Raw genomic sequence first — 24914 nt, forward strand, 5'->3', positions numbered from 1 at the left:
GGGTTCCTTCTTCTCCTCTCTTTCCTTCTCCCGAATCCTATTCCAACTAGGAAAGGGGGGAGTCCTACTCCCGGTGGGAGTAGGACTCCTCCTGGCGCGCCCTCTCCCTGGCCGGCTGCACCCCCCCCCCCTTGCTCCTTTATATATGGGGGCAGGGGGCACCCAGAGACACAACAATTGATCAGTTGATCTTTTAGCCGTGTGCAGTGCCCCCCTCCACCATAATCCACCTCGATAATACTGTAGCGGTGCTTAGGCGAAGCCCTGCGTCGGTAAAACATCAACATCGTCACCAGGCCGTCGTGCTGACGAAACTTTCCCTCAACACTCGGCTGGATCGGAGTTCGAGGGACATCATCGGGCTGAACGTGTGCTAAACTCGGAGGTGTCGTGCGTTCGGTACTTGATCGGTCAGATCATGAAGACGTACGACTACATCAACCGCGTTGTGCTAACGCTTCCGCTTTCGGTCTACGAGGGTACGTGGACAACACTCTCCTCTCTCGTTGCTATGCATCACCATGATCTTGCGTGTGGGTAGGAATTTTTTTGAAATTACTACGTTCCCCAACAATTGCTGCTTCAGCGAATTCAGTCCATGATGATAAGCAAACTGATCAGCTTCTTACCTCTCATAACATAAGTACCTTGCCTCAATAGGGCTATCTTCTCATTTCAGGAGCTAAAATTTATTCTGATATCCTTTGTTCGAAGATTTCAGGACTTCTACATGGAACAACAACTACTGAAGTTGGAGTGTTTCTTTGTTTTTTTGCAGGATCAAGCTAAGGTCAATGTGCAAATTCAAGCTTCCACCCAAAACACAAGCACGCCTCTTCAAGCTAAAGTTGTTGCTTTTCTTCTTGCAGCTCAAGTTGCTCACAGGCTTCACATTTATAGGCCTACTTTCCTCATGGATTGTCTCTCCTTGACAAAAGCGGCAGCAGAAAGAAGTGTTTTGGCTTATTCTACCCCTTGGACCATCAGAAAATATCTTGCTGATTTTTTCTCTCTTACTAAAGATCTCCAAGCACAGGTGTTTCATATATAAAGAGAGATCAATGGCATAGGTCACAATGTGGCTCATCAGGTTCTTAGATGTTCTATAGAACCTGACATTAGTTGTTTTGCTTCACCTCATACAAATAGGACCTGCCTTGTAGTTTCCCACCTTTCCAATACCAATTTGCAGGGCTATGTACTTCACGCTGTAAGATGTTATTGAGCTGAATAAAAGTGTTGGCGCTTTGTGCGACTTTCTCTGTTAAAAAAATGGATTCATCAATAGGAGAAAAAAAACAATTATAGTTAGTGGGAAAAACAGTCGAACCATTCCCATTTCTGTTTCGATCTGGTTGAGCCGAACCATTCCCCATCCGCATCCGCACCCAAACCCAGCCAACGGCCACCATGGAAGCACCGCCGTCGTCGCCGCTGCCGACGCTCCCGGACGACATCGTCGAAGAGATCCTCCTCCGCCTACCGCCCGATGACCCAGGCTGCCTCTTCCGCGCCTTCCTCGTCTGCAAGGCCTGGAGGAACGCTGTCTCCCATCCCCACTCCCACCGCAGCTACATCGGGCTCCACGGCCACCGGGCACCCCCCCGTGCTCGGCTTCCTCCACGACTGGGAAGATGAGGGCATCCCAGACTTCGTCCCCACCACCACCTCGCCCTTCTCCCTCGCCGCTCTAGACCGCCGGTTCTGGCGCCCCCTCGAATGCTGCCATGGCCGCGCCCTCTTCCTCTCCGACCACCTCCAGGAAACTCAGGAACTCCTCATGTGGGAGCCAATCTCAGGCGCCCGTGAGCGCATACCGGTGCCCTCGGCGTTCACGTGCGGGTGGTCGACCGCGGCCGTGTTCTGCGCAGCCGACGGGTGCGACCACCGCGACTGTGCGAGAGGTCCCTTCGGCGTGGTCTTCGTCTTCACCGTCGACATCTCGAACGACAAAGACTGGCACGTTGCACATCAGCGAGCTCCGACTGCCCAAAGCCGCAATCCCTAAACCCCTAGTACCATCGAATCCCACAATGGTGGTTCGGGTGCCTACTAGGCGTCATCCGGCTGTCACAGACCAAAACAAACAGCCGGCCTAATGGCCATCAGATGCGCAGCTCCTGGGCGTCTGTTGGGAACCACGAAGCATGAGGAAGGGGAGCAAGGAGGGAGGCGGAGCTCGCAGCACCGCGCGGCCCGCCTTGCAGCACGTGGCCCCCTTTCGGTGTTGCAGCGGTGAGATCCGGTGGCGATGGTGACCGTTGGCCTCGTCCAACTCGCTTGGGGTGTGGTATTCGCTATGTTGGAAAATGGTTGAGAGAAGACGACGATCCGCTTGGAGATAATAGAAAAGCGGTGGTTGAAAATAAGGACGAGGTGGAGAGACACATGCGCGGGCCCACATGACGCATGTCGAGCATGCAACCCGGCTGTCGCACCACTGTTTACATCCGACTGTTTTGAATCACTTTCCTTCTTTTTTTAGGGTAATACGATACAATGCATTTTGATTTTTTTTCCTACTTGAAGATGAAGAAGAAATAAATATCTAGTCAGAATAGGGAAAATCAACTAAGCTAGCAAGAAGAGTCGTGGGATGAAAACGAATTTCCCCTGAGATTAGAAAAGGACCCAATCGAAAAGAAAAGAAAAGAAAAGTGGAAAAAGGAGTCGAGCCCTAAGCACCGCCGAACCATTCTCCACTTTCTCCACTCTCACCCAGACCTAGACCTAGCCCTAGACCTAGGGTTGGCCACCATGGAAGCACCGCAGCCGCCGCGGCGGCCGCCGGCGATCCCGGACGAGCTCTTCGAAGAGATCCTCCTCCGCCTCCCACCCGACGACCCCGCCTGCCTCCACCGCGCCTCCCGCGTCTGCAAGGCCTGGAGCCACACCGTGTCCAGCCTCAGATTCCGACGCCGCCTCCACGAGCTCCACGGCACACCCCCTGTGCTCGGCTTCCTCCACAACTGGGAGGACGATTTCATCCCCCGATTCATCTCCACCACCGCATCGTCCTTCTACCTCGCCGCCCCGGACTGCCTCACCTGGCGGGCCATCGACTGCCGGCACGGCCCCGCCCTCTTCTTCCCCGAGGAATTTGGTGATCAGGAACAGGAAATCCTCCTGTGGGAGCCAATCACGGGCGCCCAGCAGCGCATACCGGCGCCCCCGGCGTTGTGCGACAATTTCTCGACGGCTGCCGTGTTGTGCGCAGCGGACGGGTGCGCCCACCGCGACTGCTTCGGTGGTCCTTTCCGCGTGGTCTTCCTCTTCGACGTCCTGATAGACGAGGACGAGGAGACCCACCTCATATCGGCCAGCATATACTCGTCCCAGACTGGCGCCTGGGGGGAGCTGACCTCGGTTCACAGCAACATCGACTTCTCCTCGGAATTCACAGAAAGCTACAGCGTGCTCGTTGACAGATCGGTGCTCTACTTCATGTCTGACGGCAACGCCAACAGTGCGTTCGTCGTGGAGTATGACTTGGCAAGCCATGACCTGACTCTGTTCGGCCTACCGGACACATACTACGGCCATGCATATAGCCTCGTGCTGGTGGAAGATGGTGGAATCGGAGTAATCCAATGCTTGGATAAGCATCTCAAATTGTGGAGAAGAGAGGCCAGTGCTGAAGCAGGATGGGTGCTGAACCGGGTCATGTGCTTGGAAAATTTCATTCCAATGAATGCTTTCTTCCATAGAGTGCAAGTGCTGGGCTTTGCTGAGGAAGCAAATGTCATTTTTTTAACACGGTTGCCGGCCTGTTCACAATAGAGCTACGATCAGGGCATGTGAGGAAGGTGTGCAGTGATCGAGGCTTCTGTAGTTTGATCCCAGTTGTCAGCTTCTACACTCCTCTACCTCGAGGCAAGCACCCGAATCTGCCGGCGTCGAGACCTAGTGGGGAGGCAAGTGGTGAGGAGGGGGGAGAGGAGGAAAAAACAGTGGATCAGGCACAGCAATTGTTGAACAAGGGGTCCGATGCTACCAAGGAAGTTGACTTTATCAACACCTTCGAATACGTCAACCATGACCTCGAGATCAGGTTAGGGCACTATTCTTGAACTCGCCACCTATTCCGAGCCACGCTCAAGCATTTGTCTGGATGGCATTGTCGAAAGAAACTTCTATCTAGTTCAGTACTCTTTTACAGATCAGCTGGTAGTTTCCATGTCTCCTTTCCTTAGTTTTGTAGTTAGGAGATGGGCGTAGAACGGCATTACATGTTCTACAATGAGGTGGTTGCCAAGTGATGTTTATCTTTCTTTTGGTCGGTGCAAGCCCTACTGTGCTGGAGTTTGTGCGGCTAAGTGAGTCGAGTTAGCATTAGTGTTATTCAATAGCAATACTATAGAGTTAGGACTTGCATCTTTTGTCAGGATATGTGTATTGAGCCATGCATTTAATCAAAGTGCAATTATTGGAGTGATAGATGTTATCCTATTTCTATTTGAGAAGAGTTATATGCCTCTGGTGCTGGCTTATTGTAAATATCTCATCGATGTGCCGTTTATTTTTATGGTATGTACTTGTTAATTCTGTGCAAACACTAACCAGTTGTTAGAAACGGAACTCAACAGAACATAAAGCAACTTGGGTCATTAAAACAGATGGTGGAATAATTGTAGCTGTGCTACAAAACTTTGATGCCCTTTTATTATTTGTAACCTTAACAATTACATACTGAAAATTTATGCCCTTGTTTTCATCTAGGGTTCCGTGTTATGGAGAAGGTGCTCTGGAGGGAGCTCGCACGCTCAACAAATCTGGATGTGCCTTGCTACCCAAAGATTCTTCAGCTGATGTTCCCAAGAGTGCACCAAGTTTATGCCTTTGTTTTCACCTAGGGCTCCCAGGATTTTGTGAATGTACAACCAGGAGAGATGATGCCGGGAACTCGATGACCTCTGAAAGCAATGTTGAGGATGATCCACCTTTGGAGGAAGGTGAGTCTGAATAATGTACTGTATCTGTATCTCATTGTTCCTTCCTCGGGACCATTGTCGGTGCCAGGGCTGCACCATTTTGTGGTGAAATGCATAATTTCCGCTGAGGTTGTATTGTTCTCTAGGCTTTGTATGAAAAGATTTCTCAAAAATGTTGTCAAATTAACTCAAACCACAATTTTAACGTGGAGTTGTGATTCACCCGAGAAAGTCATATTATCCACATAAACAATGGTCATATACTGCTGCATGTGTGTTTAGACTTGGAACTCAATAGAACTTATATCTTGAATTTACACCATTATTCTGTAAGGGGTCATTTAATTTTTACTAGTGTTGTTATTCAGTTTTGTAATATAGATAACTGATGATGTTGGAGAAAACAATAGGCTTAATAATGTGCTTGTTTTATTGGTTGGATCATATTTTCAAGGTGTATGCCAGCTACTTGCCTTATAAGTTCATATATATACTTATTTAGTTTTTTTTATCTTTCTTACCATTGGCGGCTTCATTATTTTTTGTTTTTTGCAGTTAACTGTCTAAACTGTGTACTTGTATCAGGTAGATTTTGCTGCATAAAAGTTACTTTTATAGCAATCATGTGTTACAAATTTACATAATAATGTCAATATCCAATGGCTGTCGGTTGTGTGCTATGCTAAGGAGAGGCTCTCAGGCAAGATAGAAGAGCAATTCTTCTAATTCTTGCTTGCTTTATTGATTTATTCCTCACAAGGGTCCTCTTTATATAGAAGCCTAACAATCCGATTTAAGTAAGAAATCATGAATATCCCAACTTGTCTAAGGCTCAATCTAAAAGATATATTCCTAATTTAAATGTTAAACTCCTATCTGAGAGATCATGGAATCCTCTCCCTAACTTGGTGCTCTGTGGGCCAACTAGACGTACATAACGTTATCAGTGCTACAAAGGCAACTTGTGTATTCCATGTACATACATAACAATGAGATGATGCAGACAGCCAAATAGACGTACATAACTTGGTGCTTGGTGGGCTAACTAGACGTACATAACATTATCTTTGTTACTATCACCTTTGGAGATACTTACTGTGATTGTGTTCTCATATATGCCTAGTAAACGGTAAGGAGTATATCCCAAATTCTCACTGAAAACTGAACTGTCTATCAGATTGCTGTCTGCAAGTCAACATGTCCTCTTTCGCTTGTTCTTCAGAGCAACAGCAAGAGGAAGAGGAGAGGAAACGTCAATACGAAGAAAAGTGAAGAAGGTAAATGCAACAGTTTGTGTATATTACTACCTTGTTTTACAATTAGTTTTGTGTTGCACATGAGAATTACTGTCAACAGTCCATGGGCTGTTCAAAATCATTAGAATTCATAATGATTGGATTTAAATGGTTTCAGAAAGTGCAGGCTGGCCATAATGAACCTGAGGACATTGACCCTGGTGTTGTTGCTATGATGGGTTTCCGAGGTTTCGGCATGTCGAAGAAGTGAATACTTCCAGGTGGTGTGTCTTTTCGTCGAAGAAGACATGGTCGTCGGCTCGTTGCTATATGCTCCTGGTTCTCGTGATTGTGCCAGCGAGACACAGCTGTCTGATGCAAAGCTTAATATTGGAATGATGAAATTCTGTAATGAATGGTGACCTTTGTGCTGTAAATTGGTGATCATCTGAGTAACATTTCATCTTTGAGAAACATGATAACTATGGGCTGCATATTTCCTCGGTCACAAGAAAATACTCCATTATCTTATAGAAGTGGAGCAATTAGCAGTTGAAGTACTCTGTTATTTCTCAAGACCCGCTTCTTCTACTGTCATCACTTCTCTGTTTGAAAAATGTTTGAAATTGTTTCATTTCATAGTGTATGCATTATCTTATAGCTGCTGTGTGGGGATTAATCTCCTAGGACTTGAAAAACTATATGCATTATCTTTCACTTTGTGTGCAATGATGCTTAATTAGCATTGGAATGGTTGGCTGTTCGGTAAATGATATGCTTGCCTGTTGGGATAGTATTCTTCTTTTCCAGATCAATATTTGTAATTTGTATCTCGCGTAATTCTGCATCCTAACAACTTACAGGATGTTTACAGTGTCAATATTTCCTTTCATCCGTGGCATAACCATCACTTGCTAAAAAACAATTGATTGCTACATAGTATTACACAGTACAATGTTGCAAACAAGCTCAGTGTCTTAAAATTCACAGACTAAGCAAAACTAGAATGAACGCACCTTGTTTTTTGTTAGGCAAGACTTAAAATGCTGACCCCGCACATGTCTACCTATTTGCATCACATGAATTATGGAATCTGAATAAACGAGAACAAAATTAAGGTGGCAAACTGCAGAATAGACGAACATTGAGATTTTGGACGAAGCAGAAGAGGTCTAATAGAGGCCGAACTGGGACCTTCCCGGATACGGGGACGACGTTGCGAGTGACTGCAAGCAGCGAGGTCTTAGGCGGTGGCAACTGAGCGAGGTCTTAGGCGAGGCAACTGATGGCATCAAGAGTTCAAACTTTTGCCTGGAGGTTGCTTTGAAAACTCTTCCAACAGGTTTGAGAGCTAGTCGATTTTCGTCTCATATTTCTAAACAGTGTTGTTGTTGTGATCTTAAGGAGGATGACATGCATCTCTTTTTTTGTTGTGCTTTTGCGAGAGCATCTTGGTTTTCTCATCCTTGGTACCTCAGAAGTGATCTTCTAACTAAGAATCATCTTTCTATGCAAAGTGTTATTCATGCTCTGCTCAATATGAATCACCCCTATGCATCTATATCTAACATTTTCAATTTTCTTTGGTGCATATGGAAATCTAGAAATGATTGCTTATTTGCTAGAAAATTTTCTCTTCCTCGTCAGGTACACATTGCTGCTTCAGCTTTGGCTGAACACAATAATTACTTACATAATTCAGTCCATGATGATAAGCAAAGTGATCAGCTTCTTACCTCTCATAACATAAGTACCTTACCTCAATAGGGCTGCACTGTTAGAACAGATCTTCTCATTTCAGGAGCTAAAATTTATTCTGATGCCACTTTCAATTGTTCGAAGATTCCAGGACTTCTACATGGAATAGCAGCTACTGGAGTTGGAGTATTTCTCTTTTTTTTTTGCAGGATCAAGCTAAGGTCAATGTGCAAATTCAAACTTCCACCCAAAACACAAGCACGCTTCTTCAAGCTGAAGCCCTTGCTTTTCTTCTTGCAGCTCAAGTTGCTCACAGGCTTCACATTTATAGGCTTACTTTCCTCACGGATTGTCTCTCGTTGGCAAAAGCGACAGTAGAAAGAAGTGTTTTGGCTGATTCTACCCCTTGGTTCATTAGGAAATATCTTGCTGATTTTTCTCTCTTACTAAAGATCTTCAAACACAGGTGTTTCATATATCAAGAGAGATCAGTGGCATAGGTCACAACGTGGCTCATCAGGTTCTTAGATGTTCTATAGAACCTGACATTAGTTGTTTTGCTTCACCTCATACAAATAGGACTTGCCCTGTAGTTTCCCTCCTTCCCAATATCAATTTTCAGGGCTATGTACTTCACGCCGTAAGATGTTATTGAGCTGAATAAAAGTGTTTGGCGCTTTGTGCGCCTTTCTCTATTAAAAAAATGGATTCATCAACAGAAGAAAAAAGAACAATTATAGTTAGTGGGCAAAACAGTCGAACCATTCTCAGTTCCGTTCCCATCTGGTTGAGCCGAACCATTCCCCATCCGCATCCGCACCCAAACCCAGCCAACGGCCACCACGGAAGCACCGCCGCCGCTGCCGGCGCTCCCGGACGACGTCGTCGAAGAGATCCTCCTCCGCATACCGCCCGACGACCCAGGCTGCCTCTTCCGCGCCTCCCTCGTCTGCAAGGCCTGAAGGAGCGCCGTCACCCATCCCCACTTCCGCCGCCGCTACATCGGGCTCCACCGCCACCGGGCGCCCCCCGTGCTCGGCTTCCTCCACGACTGGGAAGACGAGCGCATCCCAGACTTCGTCCCCACCACCGCCCCGCCCTTCTCCCTCGCCGCTCCAGACCGCCGGTTCTGGCGCCCCCTCGACTGCCGCCACGGCCGCGCCCTCTTCCTCTCCGACCACCTCCAGGAAACACAGGAACTCCTCCTGTGGGAGCCAATCACGGGCGCCCGTCGGGACATCACTTGAGAAACATTTATATATGATCTACGTGTTGTATCGGTTGCAGTAAAACATTTGGATTTTCTACTGTTTGAAGAATTTTTTGTTCTTATTAATTCTGAGAGGCAACGCTAGTAGTGATGATTAGTATTTTCTGTCCGAATGGAAATTAATATGTACATCTCTTTTGGAACATCAACAATTACTCCCTCCGTCTCATAATATAAAATCGTTTCTCAATCTTTTTGCTGTCAAAAAATAGAAGATCGTTTTTCAAGCTATAGGAGTAGTTATTATAAAAAGGGAATATCCTTTGCACGCCAGCTTCTTGGATCAGAAAACTAGAGTGTAGCAAATAGATCTATAACAATGATCAACCGTTTATAGATTACACATTACATCGTTGCAAGCAAATGCAGCTCAGATCTCCTTGTTCATTATATTCTTCACCACGGCACCTCCCTCGCATACTTGCTCATGTATGTTGATGATATTATTATCACCGCCAATTCCCACCTCACCTTCAACACCATCATTGACTCCCTCAAGAAGGAGTTCTCCATGTCGGATCTTGGTGATCTCCACCACTTCCTTGGCATTAATGTCACTCCCAACCCGTCCGGCTTATTCCTAAGTCAACAATAATACACATTTGAGATCCTTGACCATGCCAACATGCTCCAATGCAAACGGGTGTCCACCCCCATTGATACCACCTCTAAACTATCTTCCACAGATGGCCACCCTCTTTCCAACCCTACCTATTATCAGAGTTTGGCCGGGGCACTACAGTACCTCACCCTCACTTGCCCGGATATAGCCTACGCCGTTCAACAAGTCTGCTTGTTCATACATGAGCCATGTGACACTCATATGCAACTCATCAAGAGAATACTTCGGCACTTGCAAGGCACATCACACTATGAGATTCAGTTTTACAAATCTTCATCCAAGGATCTCATAGCCTACACCGATGCTGATTGGGCCGGTTGTCCGGATACCCGCAAGTCAACCTCGGGATTTTGAGTATTTCTTGGTGCTAACATCATCTCATGGTCATCCAAGAGACAACCAATTGTGCCACGCTCTAGTGCAGAAGCGGAGTAGTACAAACTGCGTTGCTGAATCTTGTTGGCTACGGCAACTCTTGCATGAGCTCAAATGTCCACCATCCAATGCAACTGTTGTCTATTGTAACATCATAGCGCATCATATCTCGCATCCAATCCCGTTCAGCATCAAAGGACCAAGCACATTGAGATTGACCTACATTTTGTACATTATCGTGTTGCTCTTGGCGAAGCTCGGGTCCTCCTCCATGTCCTCTCAACTTCGCATTTTGCAGACTTGTTCACTAAAGGACTTTCGTCGCAGATGTTTCATGTATTCAGGGTCAGCCTGAACGTCCTACCACACGGAGTTACGGCTAAGAGGGGGTGTTAAACTATACATTGTACACTTTGTAACATTGTATTGTACTAGCTTAATCCACTCCTATTTTGTGAATTTGAACTAAAACCATGACGAGTAATTTGAAATGGAGGGAGTAGGATCTGGCAATGCTCGTGGCCTGTGTGCCTCAATTCTAGGAGCGGTTGCTCTCTCTCCCTCTCCCGCGCGCTAGGAAGGAGAGCAAAGAAACGGAAAATTGAAGCGCCGCCGGGAGACTTGCACTTGCACGCTAGGAAGGAAGGAGAGCAACGTGGTCCCGCACGCGAGGGCAGATCGGCTACGACAAACAAGGAAACGGAAACCACGTACGTATAATAATAGTATAATAGAGAGGAGGCCGAGGTCTACCCGAGTTTAACCCAGACACCGCCCCAACTAGTAGAATGCCCGTGCGTTGCCACGGGCTGCTGAAATATTTAGCTGAAGTTATATAAAGATAATGCATGTTAAATTTCACAGGTAGAGATAATATAACACGGTCACAATTGCATAATAATTGAAGTCCACTTCACTTGTAATTTAAACCGATAACAAAATGGCAAATTGACAATGTATACATATAAAATGATGACCCAACTAAAAATATGTTATAAATTATTAAGATCTACTTGACGGGCTTAAGAAATTCCCGCACAATATCATAAAAGTGCTCTTTAACTTCATTCACATGATGTTTGAGCAAGTATAATAAAAACTACTTTCTCAACTCATACCTATCATGCAAAAGAAATATATGTAGTTAACACGAATACTTCACGTGGAAGGTCTAAAAATGTCTGTAACGGACAATACTCACCGCGCCAACCAGCTTCACCAGTTTTTTACCGTTTCGCGAGAGCATAAAATGAAAACCAAAATAGCCAGACAAATCCCTGCAATTTCAATGTCATTGTGTTGTAAAAAACTTCGAAACCTTTCGTCCCCTTCCAACGACATCGTCTCAGAACCCTTGTTGATGGATTCTTTTTCAACGTTGCTAGAATACATCTTTATTTTTCCCATGTCCTGAAAAAAATAAGCATATAAAAATACACCTTTTGGATAACATAATCGGAATGCGCCCCGAAAGGGGAGGGGCATCGCCGAATCTAACTTTCTTCTTTTAGCACAAAAGAATGAAGAGGAATTCATTTCATTTCATACATATAAAGAAGAATTAGTGGTATGCACCTCTTCTCGTTGTGTTTCAGTTCGACCCGTCATCGTTACGTCAGTGCCGACCTGCATGATATTTCTAAAACATCATTGGAATCCATCACTTTTTATCTCTGATGAACAAAAGTGGAACATATAAAAATACAAAGAATATTTTATACTGCATTAAATAAATAAATATAATATCTTAGAACAAAAGTCAGACTAACACATTTTTCATTTGCAATAAAAAACTGGATACTGCTGATTTCATATAAATATATGAACATACACTCCCTCCGTAAAGTTTTTATAAGAGCGTTTAGAATCCACGTTCATTTATTGTCACATATACTTATATTTCGGAACAAAGGTAATAGAAACTTCGTCCGTTTTCAATTTTGCCCGTCGCTGGCTCACTCTCTTCATTCACTCGTTCCCCACTCTCTCGTCCAAATCCCTAGCTCGCCTCGCTCCGCTGCTCGCGTCGCCGCCGCCATCTCGCCCGCGTCGACGTCGACGCTCGCCTCCACCCCACACACGTCGCCGCCGCCGCCTTCCTGTGACGTCTTCGCCGCTCCCTCTCACCCGCGTCGCCTGCACCAGCGAGGTCGCCACAAGATTGTTTTTGTTACCAAAGCGGAGGCGAGGAGCAGCTGGTGAGTTGTACCCATGGCTGGATCTGAAGTGTCTGGACGTCCCCGCGATGAGGATGAGTGGGAGGAGCAAGAGCACATCTGAAGATGGTGAGGAGTGGAGACGGCGGTTCTGAATTTGAAGATGGTGCTGTGAGGAGTAGCGGGAGGAGCAGTCGCCGACGGCCTGGCTGCATGGGGTACGCCCTCCCCTTCGTCTCCTACGGCATCGTGGACATCCTGCTCGACGACGTACATCTGCTCGAGGATATCCTGCTCGACGATGCTCCTCTTCGCCAGCATCTCTAGCGCGTGGTGAGCTTCCCCTGTCCCCTCCCTTTACTCATGGTTGCCCGTGCGTTTTGGTTCAGATTAGGAGTAGGGTACAATTTATTTGTATGCGTATGGGTACAGATTAGGAGTAGGAGATGTAGTTGTGGGCACAGTTTTAGTAAAATTTCAGTAAACATAGTGAGCGTGTTTTACTCCAGTAATCTTGCTTGAAGTAAATTTCAGTAACTTTAGTAATCTTGCTTCAAGTACTCTGAAAATATGAAAATATACTCAGAAAATGTATTGCTTGTACTGCTGATCTTGCAGATAGGAGGAGAGTTCTTGTACTCACAGCAGCTGTTGATCTGCAACAACTCTAGGAGTGGGATTGACATTGTCATTGTGGTTTCAGTAGAAATGACCTTCTTCCTAATTAATAACAGAGATCAAAGTTAATATATTTGTGATATTTTCGTGTAATATTATTGTTTGCAATGAGAGTACTCGGGAATACAGAGTACTGTATTTTTTTATAACTGAAGAGGGAGTATAAATCGTCCAGTGAGTACAGTATAGATTGAGTATAAACATGATAACCTACTGTGACATTTTAGCAGGCATCATATTCGTGATGGTCTGCAAGCTATCATTATTGTCATATGTGATATTTGATTTCAGTGGTGCCATCTTTGTTCCCCTTATAAAAGTTGTGTTGTGCCGATTGACAGTTTAATAGTTGTTTCACTTGGCAGGCTAGAAGGTGGTTTACAATATTTTTGTTATATTCTAGTAATAAAGAAAAATGCCCACAGCACAGCTTATACAGAGAGCAAGTGATCATTGTTCTTTCTCCCGTCTGTCCTAATCGCTAATTCACTGGAATCTTAATGTGCAGACTGATACAGAAGCAAAGTGTTTCAAGGCACATAGGTCCAGTGATGAGAGTGGTAGTTTCAGAAAAGATACTGAAGCTAATTCAAGAAATACTACTAAGGCTGTTGGTCAAAATCCCCCACCACCAAAGCAAGGTTTCATCCATGTGAGGGCAAGAAGGGGTCAAGCAACTGACAGCCATAGCCTTGCAGAAACGGTCAGTTCAATGCACAATTTTCAGTTTTGACTATTCTGAATGTATTCTTTTTGAATTTGCATATTCTTATACATCCCATGGATACACATTCACACTCCCCATTACAAAAGCTACAAATCTGGTCGCTGAAAGTCTACTTTCTTTTACGGGCACGGCGTGAGAAAGTAACCAAGCGGATGAAAATTCTCCAAAACCCTATCCCTGGATGTAATAAAGGTGCATATTAATCTCAACAAGAAGTCTATATTTTTTATGTTTACATTCTGTCCCACCAATGTCCAGATATGTATTGAAAAGTAAGGATTATAAAATTCAAATAAGGGGGAAATAAGAGAATATACAGAGACCTCCACATATGATAAATAATATAAAGATGTAGTTTCGATATTGTGTGGTGGTCCAGTATCGCATCCTTTGGGAAAAAAATCAGGGAGGTATTTGGGTCCAATCTGTAACATCAATCCAGTGTGGTATATCATCCCTGCTTTCACCACCTGTACCATTAATCCAGTGTGGTATATTATTGCTGCTTTGCCCATCTGTACCATCAATTATCAAAGAACCAACGGCCACATTTCATTGTTGATTAACAGTGACTAATTTAACTTGAGATGCAAATAACCCGTTGGTGTAACTGTAGTTCTAATATCAAAGATAGTCTCCGGTCATGATCAAGCAACCAGAGTTATTCTGCTTAAGGGAAATAAATAACATAGCAAAAATAAATAAATAAATAACAATGTCCGTGCCTGCTTTGGGGCCGCATCATAAATATTTCTCTAATGTAGAACACTCCAGTGGAGTCTAGTTTTACAACAACAGAGTGACCCAGGCAGTGTGCAATATTTGTGCAGGAAAACAGAGCTGAGTTTAGATGTAGTAGATGATTGATTACAAAACAACAAAAGAATAATATACATAAGCAAACCAGCAAAACGAAAAATAATGTCACATACAACAAAATTTGGCAACTTGCAAAGTCTCAAATTCGAGGCAATATATTATTACTTGACTTGTAGTATAAACATAATAAAGTTCAATTGGTTACATCGAAAGATAGAGATCTGTACTAGAACACCGAAGAGCACTAAATTATATGTAGCATAAGAGTAAATCCCTGTCATATCTAAGAGCGGAGTTCAGCTTGTAAGGACTTCCTTATAGACGATGTTCTTCATCGAGGTCTGTAAGGACAAGGCAGGTCTTTTTCGCTTCTTTTATTTACTGCTTTGCTTCTTGCCATTCTCCTTCTCCTTCTCCTTCTCAATGAGGATCTTTATGTTGATCTTCGCGGTGGTTCGAGACAATGCAACATAGAGTTGACCATGAGAGAACACCGGATTAGGTAGGTACACGCCAACGATCGGAATCGTCTGTCCTTTAGCCTTGTTAATCGTCATAGCAAAGCTAAGCCTTACAGGAAATTGCTTCCTCTTGAACTTGAATGGAAACATGTCGTTGTCAGACGGGCATAGGGGTATTCGAGGAAGGAAAACCCTCCTACCCGCGTGTTGTCCAATCACGATTTCTGCGTCGATGGCGTTCCTCTGGAAACCTCGCACCACAAGCCTCGTCCCGTTACACAGACCATTAGCCGGATCAATGTTCCTCAGAAGTATGACAGGGCAGTTGAGCTTCAGTTTGAGTGCATGCGGAGGCAGACCGTTGGGAGTCAATCCATTTAGGAACTCGGGAGCGTAGTAGCCATACGGGTCGTCTTCTGCACTGTCAAAGCTATGGTAGATTACTTCTTCTCCCCGAAAACGCTCTACCATGCGTATGTTTATCTTGTCGACGTTGTCGTTTGTGGTGGAGAGGATTGCGCGTGAAGTCATGTAATTCGGATCGGACATGTTGTCATCTAGTCTCGGAAACACATGGTCAATCAGTTTCTCCAGGTCGTCACCCTCGCCTGTAGATGGCACACAAATATCTTCAGGGAGTCGTATGTTTCCTTGATCATCAACTTCCTCGGTGCCATTGCCTACCCTTAGCAAGTAATCCGCAAACCAGGTGTCATTATGAGCCCTCATGTTGATGACGAGCCTTAGCTGGCGCATAACCTTCCAGAGGTGTGAACTTCGGAGGGTTGCATCGATTATCTGACCCCGGGACCCCCTCCTGACGACCGGAAGCACCTGCCTGAAGTCCCCGCCAAACACAACAGTTTTTCCTCCAAAGGGTCGGTCCCGTCTTCCCATGATGTCGCGCATGTTGTTGTCCAGTGCCTCGACCGCCTGTCGCTTAGTCATGGTGGCCTCGTCCCATAGTATCAATGAGGCCATCCTCAGTAGCTTGGCGGTACCACTCTGTTTCGTGAAGGTGCATGAGGCGCCATCATCGCAGCTCAATGGGATCTTGAACCTCGAGTGGGCAGTCCTGCCTCCAGGCATGATAGAAGCGGCGATGCCTGATGTCGCGGTAGCGATAGCGATGTTTCCCTCGCTTCGAACCTTGGCGAGCAGTGCCCTGTACAGGAAGGTCTTCCCTGTACCTCCCGGTCCATCAACAAAGAACACACCCCCATCACCGCGTTCAACAGAAGCTAGTATCTCGTCGTATGCAACCCTTTGCTTCGAGTTTAGCGACGAAGCCAATTTAGTGCCGTTGATGTCAAAATCGACGTTGGATTCCTCGATCACTTCTCTGGCCTCGCCCTCGGTTGGGTCGAACGCATCGTCAATGCATGGAAGAGCAAATCAGCTATGTCTTTGCCCATGGACTGCAACATACCCCTAATGTCAAGCAACACCATCTGTTCCACCTCAATCGGGCACGTGTGTGATCGTCGATAGTCATCAGACATAGGCTTGAAGTGCCTATCCCATAAACCACGCACGTCGCCTGGCTCACAGTGCACCAAAATTGTTGCAAAGAGCCTCCTGAGTGAACATGGCATTGCCCACTGCTCTGCCTCGGTAAGACAGTCGTTGAGCGTGTTATCTGCCTCGATGAGTCCCAACCTTTCGGCAGCCTCTCTAAAGCTCCCGCATAGCCTACCGTCCACGATGAGCAGGTCCTCATAGGATGTCTTGCCAGCAACATGGTTTAGCAGCACACGCAGATAGTATCGCTCCCCCTCTGCAGGATTGGCAGACACAATTCGACCTATCTGATAACGCTCCACCCGCTCTTTCCAATACTTCTTACCCTTCTGCCATGTGAACCTTCCAGGAAAATCCTTGTATAATATATTCCTAGCCCACGGGTGGTTTTGGTTAGCTTTGAAATACTCTGTCAACATGGATTTGGAAGCTTTCTCAGAGGCGACTATGTCGGTCAAGTGAGCTTGCTCATTGAATGCCACCCTGTGCATATTCGGGAGATGAAGAGGCAACTGTAGGACAGGCGGGTCATTGGCACATAAGAGGAAGCCAAATATCCTCCACATCGCCTCTGGAGGAGTAACCCACCTCGCGTCTACGTATCTTTTGATCTCATCAATGTTACCATCGGCGTCTGGCTGGTCGATGCTGAAAGAAGCCCTATCATGGCCCTTGTATATGTACTTGTAAAGGTATTTGACGGCCTTTATGCTGGAGCAAACCTCAATATTGATGTGGCAATTGAACATCCGCAGAAGGTAAGGGTTATACGGCACAACCCATCTGTTGTCCAACATTTTACCTCGGACCTTAGCCTGCCGACCATTATCTCGACGACGATAAACAGGGTATGAGTCCTTGCCCTGTGCTGTGTTTTCATTGAACGGCCGCGGGTATCTGCACTTGCACTTGTTTTGTTGCATGCAAACATTTTTGGGGTTGAGAGCACCGCATGGTCCGTGCATCATATGTTTCACCACCAAGGCGTGGAGTTCAGGATACTTTTGCTTGTCTGGGAGCTCGGCAGAAATGAGTCGGTCGTACTGCTCCGGAACGACAAGCTTATAGGCAGAGTCCATGATCAACAAAAAGTGTGCATGGGGGAGGCCCCTCTTTTGGAACTCGACTACGTATACATGTGCGACAACAACACCCAGGATATTCTTCTTGAACAACATCTCTTTCATAGCCTCTAGCTTGCCATGGAACACACGAGCCACAAGATCAGGTCGGTCTTGCGCAGTCTGGCCAGGAAACAACTCATTTGTTATCTCTTCCCAGTTAGGGTTGCAGGTCATGGTCAAGAAGATGTCAGGCTTCCCGTAGGTATGGACAATTGCCATGGCATCCATATGCCTCCGCTTCATGTCACGGTCGCCACCTGGGTACGTTCTAGGGAGCACTATCCTTACTCCAACAGCGCTTGCCCGGGTCTCCCCGGATGTAATTGCATCAACAACTCCTTTATACAGGTCGGCACGGATCTTTGTCTGGTTCTTCCTGTACCATTTCAACCTACAACTCTCAATCTTGATGTACATGTCCACCCCCCCATTGCTGGAGCAATCGTGCTCCACAGAGTATGGGATTGAATATCCCAGGTCGTGTTTGGAGCATGTAACAGTAGTAGTCTCTCACCGAGACGCATAACCTGCTATTCCCCTCTGCACATGGATGAGTAACGCGGACATTAGGATTCATATGAGAAGTATATAATTCATCTAAACGACAGAATACGCATAAGGCTTACCTGCGTCCTCATCATCACCATCATCACCTCTACCTCTTGGTTGTTGCACAACCGGCCAAGGGACATCACGTTTAGGAAGTTTTGGGTGCCAACCGAGCTCCCCCCTTGGGTAGAGGAGTGGGTAAGAGAGAGGGTCATACGAGCCAGCCGTCACATGTATACTGTGCCTCTGGTTGTCATTCCCGCAAAGTGTAATCCTACGATCGAACCTCTTCGCTAGGTCAGTGCCCTCCACCCAAATTGCAGCGACCTCAGATGATAGAGGTCTATTATACTTCCGTTGGTCTAGTCTCTGGTCAGTGTTGAGGTCTATCCTGTAATTGTCGAGGTTGTCCCTGTGTGCACCCAAACTCCTAAATTGCTGGGAGTACAGGTTTTCCCTGAGTATGTCCACTAACTTTCTGACGACATCTTGGTCTAATTGCTCGGTGGCAGCCTTGCGATGGGTTAGGCCTGGGTCATCGTCGTAGAAGTACAATTGTAGATGATCTGGACGTGATGTTGGCCCGAAGGAATGAACGTTGTGGTAGATGGTGCCGTGCGCCCGGAATGTGTACACCCCAGACTTCATATTTGTGTAGCTTTCATCAAGGCTGACGCCGAGGGTTGTGAAGGAGAAGTGGCCGTTGAAGAACCGTATGTTCTCTCGAAAATGCCTTGAGTCCGCATCCATGCTAGACCAAAGCCTCATTAGCTCCGGGATGGGCTCCGGTTGCTTCAGCTGGATCTGCCCACTACGACAGCAGAATCCCGGGGCCTCGGACACAAACTTCTTGGCTTTGCAGTGATCGCAATTTGCGGCATGCTTCAGGATGTGTGTGTGGTCTGGGAGGTTTGAGTAGACATAGTCCAATGGATCATGGTCGACATAGGTATTGTGACTTGAGTCTTCCAATTCGTCGTGCTCCATGTCATCAGCATCTGAGCCTGCAAACAATGTTTATAATTAGTGTGATATTTCAAACGGGCGAGCTGCTCAAGTGGGTGTACATACCTTCACCAGCAAACAGGTAATACTCATCGTCAAAGAGGCTATCAGGGTTGACATTATCATTCATGAGACGACTAAGGTAAGCGTCCATGTCGTCTGCTCAGGTGCGAAACCAATAAATGAGGGTTTAGTCTCAAGGGACGCAAGGAGAGTAAGGATGGGAGTGTTACCTTCACTTCTGATCGTGTACTCCGGCGTGCTAGATGAGGTCGAGGCACCGTGTGCTTCCACTACGGTAGGTTGTCCAGTTGAGCTCATTTCCGGTATGGAGATGGACCTGACAGTTGGGGTCATCACCCTACCTGCAAACCTTTCATTACGCCGATCGCGTAGAGCATTCCTCTCACCACGCGGTACCTGCGTACATGTTTTTTGCTTGCCAATTTTCTGCTGACGCTTCTTTGCCGCCATACCTCCCTTGCAAGCTCGCTCTCTCCTCCCACGCGCTGCTCTGGACTCATGACTCTGCTCGTCCACTCCATTATCCGCTATTGTTACCGGATCACTGGCTTGCTGGTCGGCATTTTGTAGGTGCACATTGATTTCGATGAGGTTGCCATGTATAGCACCATCACCGAAGGTTCTGCTTAGATATGCACCTACAACATCATCGAATCATTATTTATATATCATGAACGATTACATGATGAAAGATGATGGTTGATAGGATATGTACCATCGGTTTCGGTGTTGCGAATGTATGTGGGGGCCACATTGACCGTAGGAGCATGATCTATTTGTTCACTGTCGAATTGTTGCGTGAGGGCTGAAAGTGCGGGAGTCGGACAATGTGTGTGAGGGTTGGACAATGTGCTAGTTAAATCTGGACGTGGCATTGCGATCGATTCAGCACACGGCGTGTTTTTCTTTGCAGCATACTTTGCCTTTCTCTTTGCACTTGACTCCCCCCTTTCATCCTCAGTCATGGTTTTAGGGTGTTGCACGCGCCATTCTTGCAACTTCTGATTTTTTTTCTTGAAGTTCGATCGTTCCGTCACCCACTTTTTTCCGATAACTTGCTCGCCTCCGCGCGTTTCTCTGCTCAATTTGCTTGTCTGTTAAGTCACAATTGTGTTCTTTATCAGGCTGTTTTTCATCTAGTTGCTTGTTGGCTGCCTCCTCTTTTTTCTTTCGATAAGCAGCTCTCCTCCGAGCCTTTATTTGCTCTTTTTTCTCGTCAAGGTCCACCGAGAATGGTTGACACCCATTAGTGATATCACCGAGAGGTAACAGGGGAACATTTTGCATATCTGCACGGAGGGTTTAGGGTCTTCATTGTTCAAGAAGATTTCATGTACTACACAAACGCTTACTTTATATATCTGCACGGTCTGGTTAAACAATGATGTATTGCTGGATGTAGTTGGGGTGGTATCATCGAGAGGTAACAGGGGAACATTTTGCATATCTGCCCGGAGGGTTTAGGGTCTTCATTGTTCACCGAGAGGTAACAGGGCTGGTTGAAGCTACTTCTTAATCTAGGTTTATTTTTTATAGAATCCCTCCGTGTCCATACATAAAGTCTATATGTACTCAAAAGTCGTATGTCTGCCCTATATCAAATTGAACCTAAATGATCAGGAATTGTGTTGGTCAATTATTTTTATTCTATATTCTTGGTCAATTATTCGTGGGGTTGGGGTGAGGAAACATGTGTCGCCTACATTATTCACTAAGAAAGTATACATACGGTCATCATAAACATAATCATCCTTACCTGATATCGTAAGGCCAGTCAGATTTTCATCTTGTTGCTTGCTGGATTCCTCCTCTTTTTTCTTTCGATAAGCAGCTCTCCTCCGAGCCTTTTTTTGCTCTTTTTTCTCGTCAAGGTCCACCGTGGTTTGTTGACACACATTAGTGATATCACCGAGAGGTAACCCACCCACATTCAGCATATCTGCATGTGAAATGATAATCACATTATGTTGTGGAATGGAGGGAGTATATATAATATCATCGCAGTGCCTTCCCATAAAGCATTCTTACCTGATATCGTAAGGGCAGACAGATTTTCATCTTGTTGCTTGACTGTAGCCTCCTCTTGTTTCTTTCTATAAGCAGTTCGCCTCTGAGTTTTTATCAACTCTCTTTTTTCGTCAAGGTCCACAGAGGGTGGTTGATCTGCATTAGTGATATCACTGTGAGGATGGCGTGGAACATTATGCGACCTCTCTTCCCAACTGTCACGTTGCATGCTACCTAGTTATTTTGTCAGATTACTGAGAGCTGGCAACGAATCTACATTATATAGGAATGAGATTGGAGGGCTGTCTGCATGATCTGCATTAGTGATATCACTGTGAGGATGGCGTGGAACATTATGCGACCTCTCTTCCCAACTGTCACGTTGCATGCTACCTAGTTATTTTGTCAGATTACTGAGAGCTGGCAACGAATCTATATTATATAGGAATGAGATTGGAGGGTTGTCTGCATCATGTTAACATAAATATATATTGGACCCAAATAAGGCAAAGTTGTAGGCACATGGTCTTAACCTTTCGGCAACATAATACTTACCCGAAATCAGATGGGAAGGTTGATGAACACGTGTCCTTTCACAATCGGCCTGTTCAAGAATCATCCAGTCCGAGTGAGTAATATGGGCTCCTACAAGTCACAGGCTTGATCCTTTAGAATCGGTTCTGCCCAAGTCTGTTAGGTATGATTTATCACATAAAAAGCATAAAAGCAATATCAGTATATATGCACAGCCTTAATACCTGGACTACTTGGGTAATTCTTGTGAACATCGTTGACTCCAGGTATAACCCCTTCGTTAGAGTCGTCACCATTTGGCCCCTCCATCGGGCCTGCAACATCTCCTGTGATGGTGTTTGACATGTATAACAAAATATGTAGCTGAACATATATATGGAGGTAGATATATACCTGGAGTATCATATGTGCTATCACCATCGGTCTCAAGTATCATACGTTCGGAGGGAGTAGTATGGACTCCTAGAAGTCAAGATGTTGATACATTAGAATCGGTTGTGCCCAAGTCTGTTAGGTATGATTTTTCAACTAAAAAGGATAAAAATAAACCTTATACCTGTACTACGTGGGTAAATTTTGTCAACATCATCGGCTACGGGTATAATCCCTTCGTTAGAGTCGTCAACACTTGTCCCCTCCATCGGGCCTGCAACACATATATAGTTGAACATATATATGTTTGACTTGTGTAGCACAATTTATAGGTGAACATATACCTGGAGGTACATGTGATGAAGTCGTCTGTTCCGCTGGCTTGCTGTGTGGAGTCCCCATATGTAACTACTAAAAAAAAGACATGTCCAACAGACTCAGGTATATAGCAAAAACTTGTAAACTGACTCTGCAAGCAGATCACGTGAAATACCAACAGTACTAAAGGCCCGTTTCCATTGTACAGAAATCCAGTCCATACGGGCAGATTGTTACAGATTTATGAGTTTTGCTATATATATGAAAATAGAAAGACATGTCCAACGGACTTTGCTACTTTCCATTTTTTTGTAAACTGACACTGCTGGATACAAGTTAAGAATTCAAGATGCTAAGATGTCCTGTTCATCTGACTGCAGGCAGATGAAGGCCGTCGAAGATCACAAGCGCAGCTTGCTATTGTACAGGTTTAGAATTTAGAAAGGTGACCTATTTTTTCATGTGAACTTACCTATTCTTTGCTATTCAGAATGATTATTTATCTTCCCATTGCTGTGTTAATTGATTCATATGCGGTTCTGCTATTCTGACAAGGATATCCATCAAGGTTATTTGGAGGGACATAATGAAACGTCACAAGTTCTACTTTGCTGATTCTTTCAGAGAATTGTTTCATTACTAATGCGCTGTCGCGGACATGTATTAATCCCAAATTCCAAATCACTCTGGAATCCAGTCAAAATCCAGTCAAAATCACTCCGGAATCCTTCTCCGTAATTGATTCGCAAACTACTCTCAAGGACTGCTCTGAACCTCAAATATCGTGGGCACATGAAGTTGTGGTGTAATTTTTACAGAAACAAGTGATCCAGGCAGCAAGGTATTGATTGATGCAACTATGTTGTAATGTTTCAGTGACTGTTAATATTTTTTTAGGAAGAATAACCAATTCAGATGATACCCAAGGAGTTCTGGATGGGAGATTGTTTATTTCTACGTCGTGCAATTCAACATTTCAGTACTAAAAGTATTTTTCATGTTATCCAAGTATTTTTCATGTTATCTAGATTGAGGTACATCCTTTGTAAACTAATATGAGGCCTTTTAGGTCACGGAAGTAGTGACCTAAAAGCTCTTGTATTAGTTATAGAGGGGTTTGATTTGTGAGGTCCGAGCGCGGGCAGCGGCCGGCGGTGGAGGTGGAAAAAGAAGTCTGGCATGGGTTGATTTAGTTTGAACACAAATCCATCAGGATCGCCCTGATCTGTACACGTAGACATAACAAACAAACAAAACATGTGTGTTCATACCTGGGGTTGAAACCGTACAGCGTCGCCAATCGCACGTTCCGTGGCGGCGCGTGATCCAAAAACTGCCAGCGATCCAGAAACGTGGCGGCGGCACTGTCAAGTCGTTCCGCGGCGGCGGTGCTGTGGAGTGCGCAGATCGCACGACGGCTGCGCAGATCTGATCGGCAGCGGGGTATGAGGCATGGGGATCCTGATGGGCGGCAGGGCGCAGTTTCTTTGGCTACCTGCGTGGGTGGGGTTCGGTGTGTGGGCGTGGGGGTGGGGGTAATTTGATGGGAAAAAAAACCAGACGAAAAAAATCAGTTGAAAAAAACCCAGACGAAAGTGGGGGGATTATTCAACCAACTCGTCCATTAGGAGTAGAGATAAATCCCCGGAACACTCTATCTATCTAGCCCAACACGCACGCACGCACGCAAAGAAGCTCCCGTCTTTCGATCGCTCGCTCGCTCTTCCTGCTCCTAGGGTTTCGTTTCGTTTCGCCTCCCAATCCTCCCATCCATCCATGGCGGCCGAGGAAGGCGAGAAGAAGATGATCACGCTCAAGAGCTCGGACGGCGAGGAATTTCAGGTTGAGGAGGCGGCCGCCATGGAGTCGCAGACCATCCGCCACATGATCGAGGACGACTGCGCCGACAACGGCATCCCGCTCCCCAACGTCGACTCCAAGATCCTCTCCAAGGTCATCGAATACTGCAAGAAGCACGTCCAGGCCGACTCCAGCTCCTCCACCTCTACCGCAGCCGCCGCCCCTGCCGAGGACCTCAAGAGCTTTGACGCCGAGTTCGTCAAGGTCGACCAGGCCACCCTCTTCGACCTCATCCTCGCTGCAAACTATCTCAACATCAAGGGATTGCTCGACCTTACTTGCCAGACCGTTGCCGACATGATCAAGGGCAAGACTCCGGAGGAGATCCGCAAGACTTTTAACATCAAGAATGACTTCACACCCGAGGAGGAGGTGGAGATCCGCAGGGAGAACCAGTGGGCTTTTGAGTAGATAAGAGTAGCATCGAGGCACTGCTGCGTCAAATTAATGCTTAAGTATTCATCTTTTTTCTAATGAGACTTTGTATGCCTATGTTTCACCGCTGCCTTTTCTATGTCATAATCGTTATTCTGAAGCCCAAACATCGTTATATCCTAAAAATAGTTGTGGTCAGTGGTCATTACTTGTGAAACTGAATTATTATTTGTCAAGTGGATGTTTCGCTTGG

At 45.7% G+C, this 24914-nt stretch overlaps 1 protein-coding gene and 1 long non-coding RNA gene across 2 annotated transcripts; both read left to right on the plus strand.

Annotated features, from left to right (window-relative positions):
• The first annotated feature begins 4742 nt into the window (after positions 1–4742).
• On the plus strand, positions 4743–6665 carry LOC119289510. The gene is made up of 3 exons (XR_005141536.1): positions 4743–4952; positions 6109–6208; positions 6345–6665. It is a non-coding gene; the product is annotated as an uncharacterized LOC119289510 (long non-coding RNA).
• A 17537-nt stretch (positions 6666–24202) lies between these two features.
• LOC119289511 (SKP1-like protein 1) lies at positions 24203–24697 on the plus strand. The gene has a single exon (XM_037568817.1). The coding sequence runs from the start codon at positions 24203–24205 to the stop codon at positions 24695–24697; it is 495 nt and encodes a 164-aa protein (XP_037424714.1).
• The last annotated feature ends 217 nt before the right edge of the window (positions 24698–24914 follow it).

Source organism: Triticum dicoccoides, chromosome 4A (genome assembly GCF_002162155.2).
Source record: "Triticum dicoccoides isolate Atlit2015 ecotype Zavitan chromosome 4A, WEW_v2.0, whole genome shotgun sequence".
Classification (NCBI taxonomy): Eukaryota; Viridiplantae; Streptophyta; class Magnoliopsida; order Poales; family Poaceae; genus Triticum; species Triticum dicoccoides.

Coding starts and splice junctions, on each gene's coding strand:
- LOC119289511 (XM_037568817.1), top strand. CDS start 24,203: ATGGCGGCCGAGGAAGGCGAGAAGAAGATGATCACGCTCAAGAGCTCG.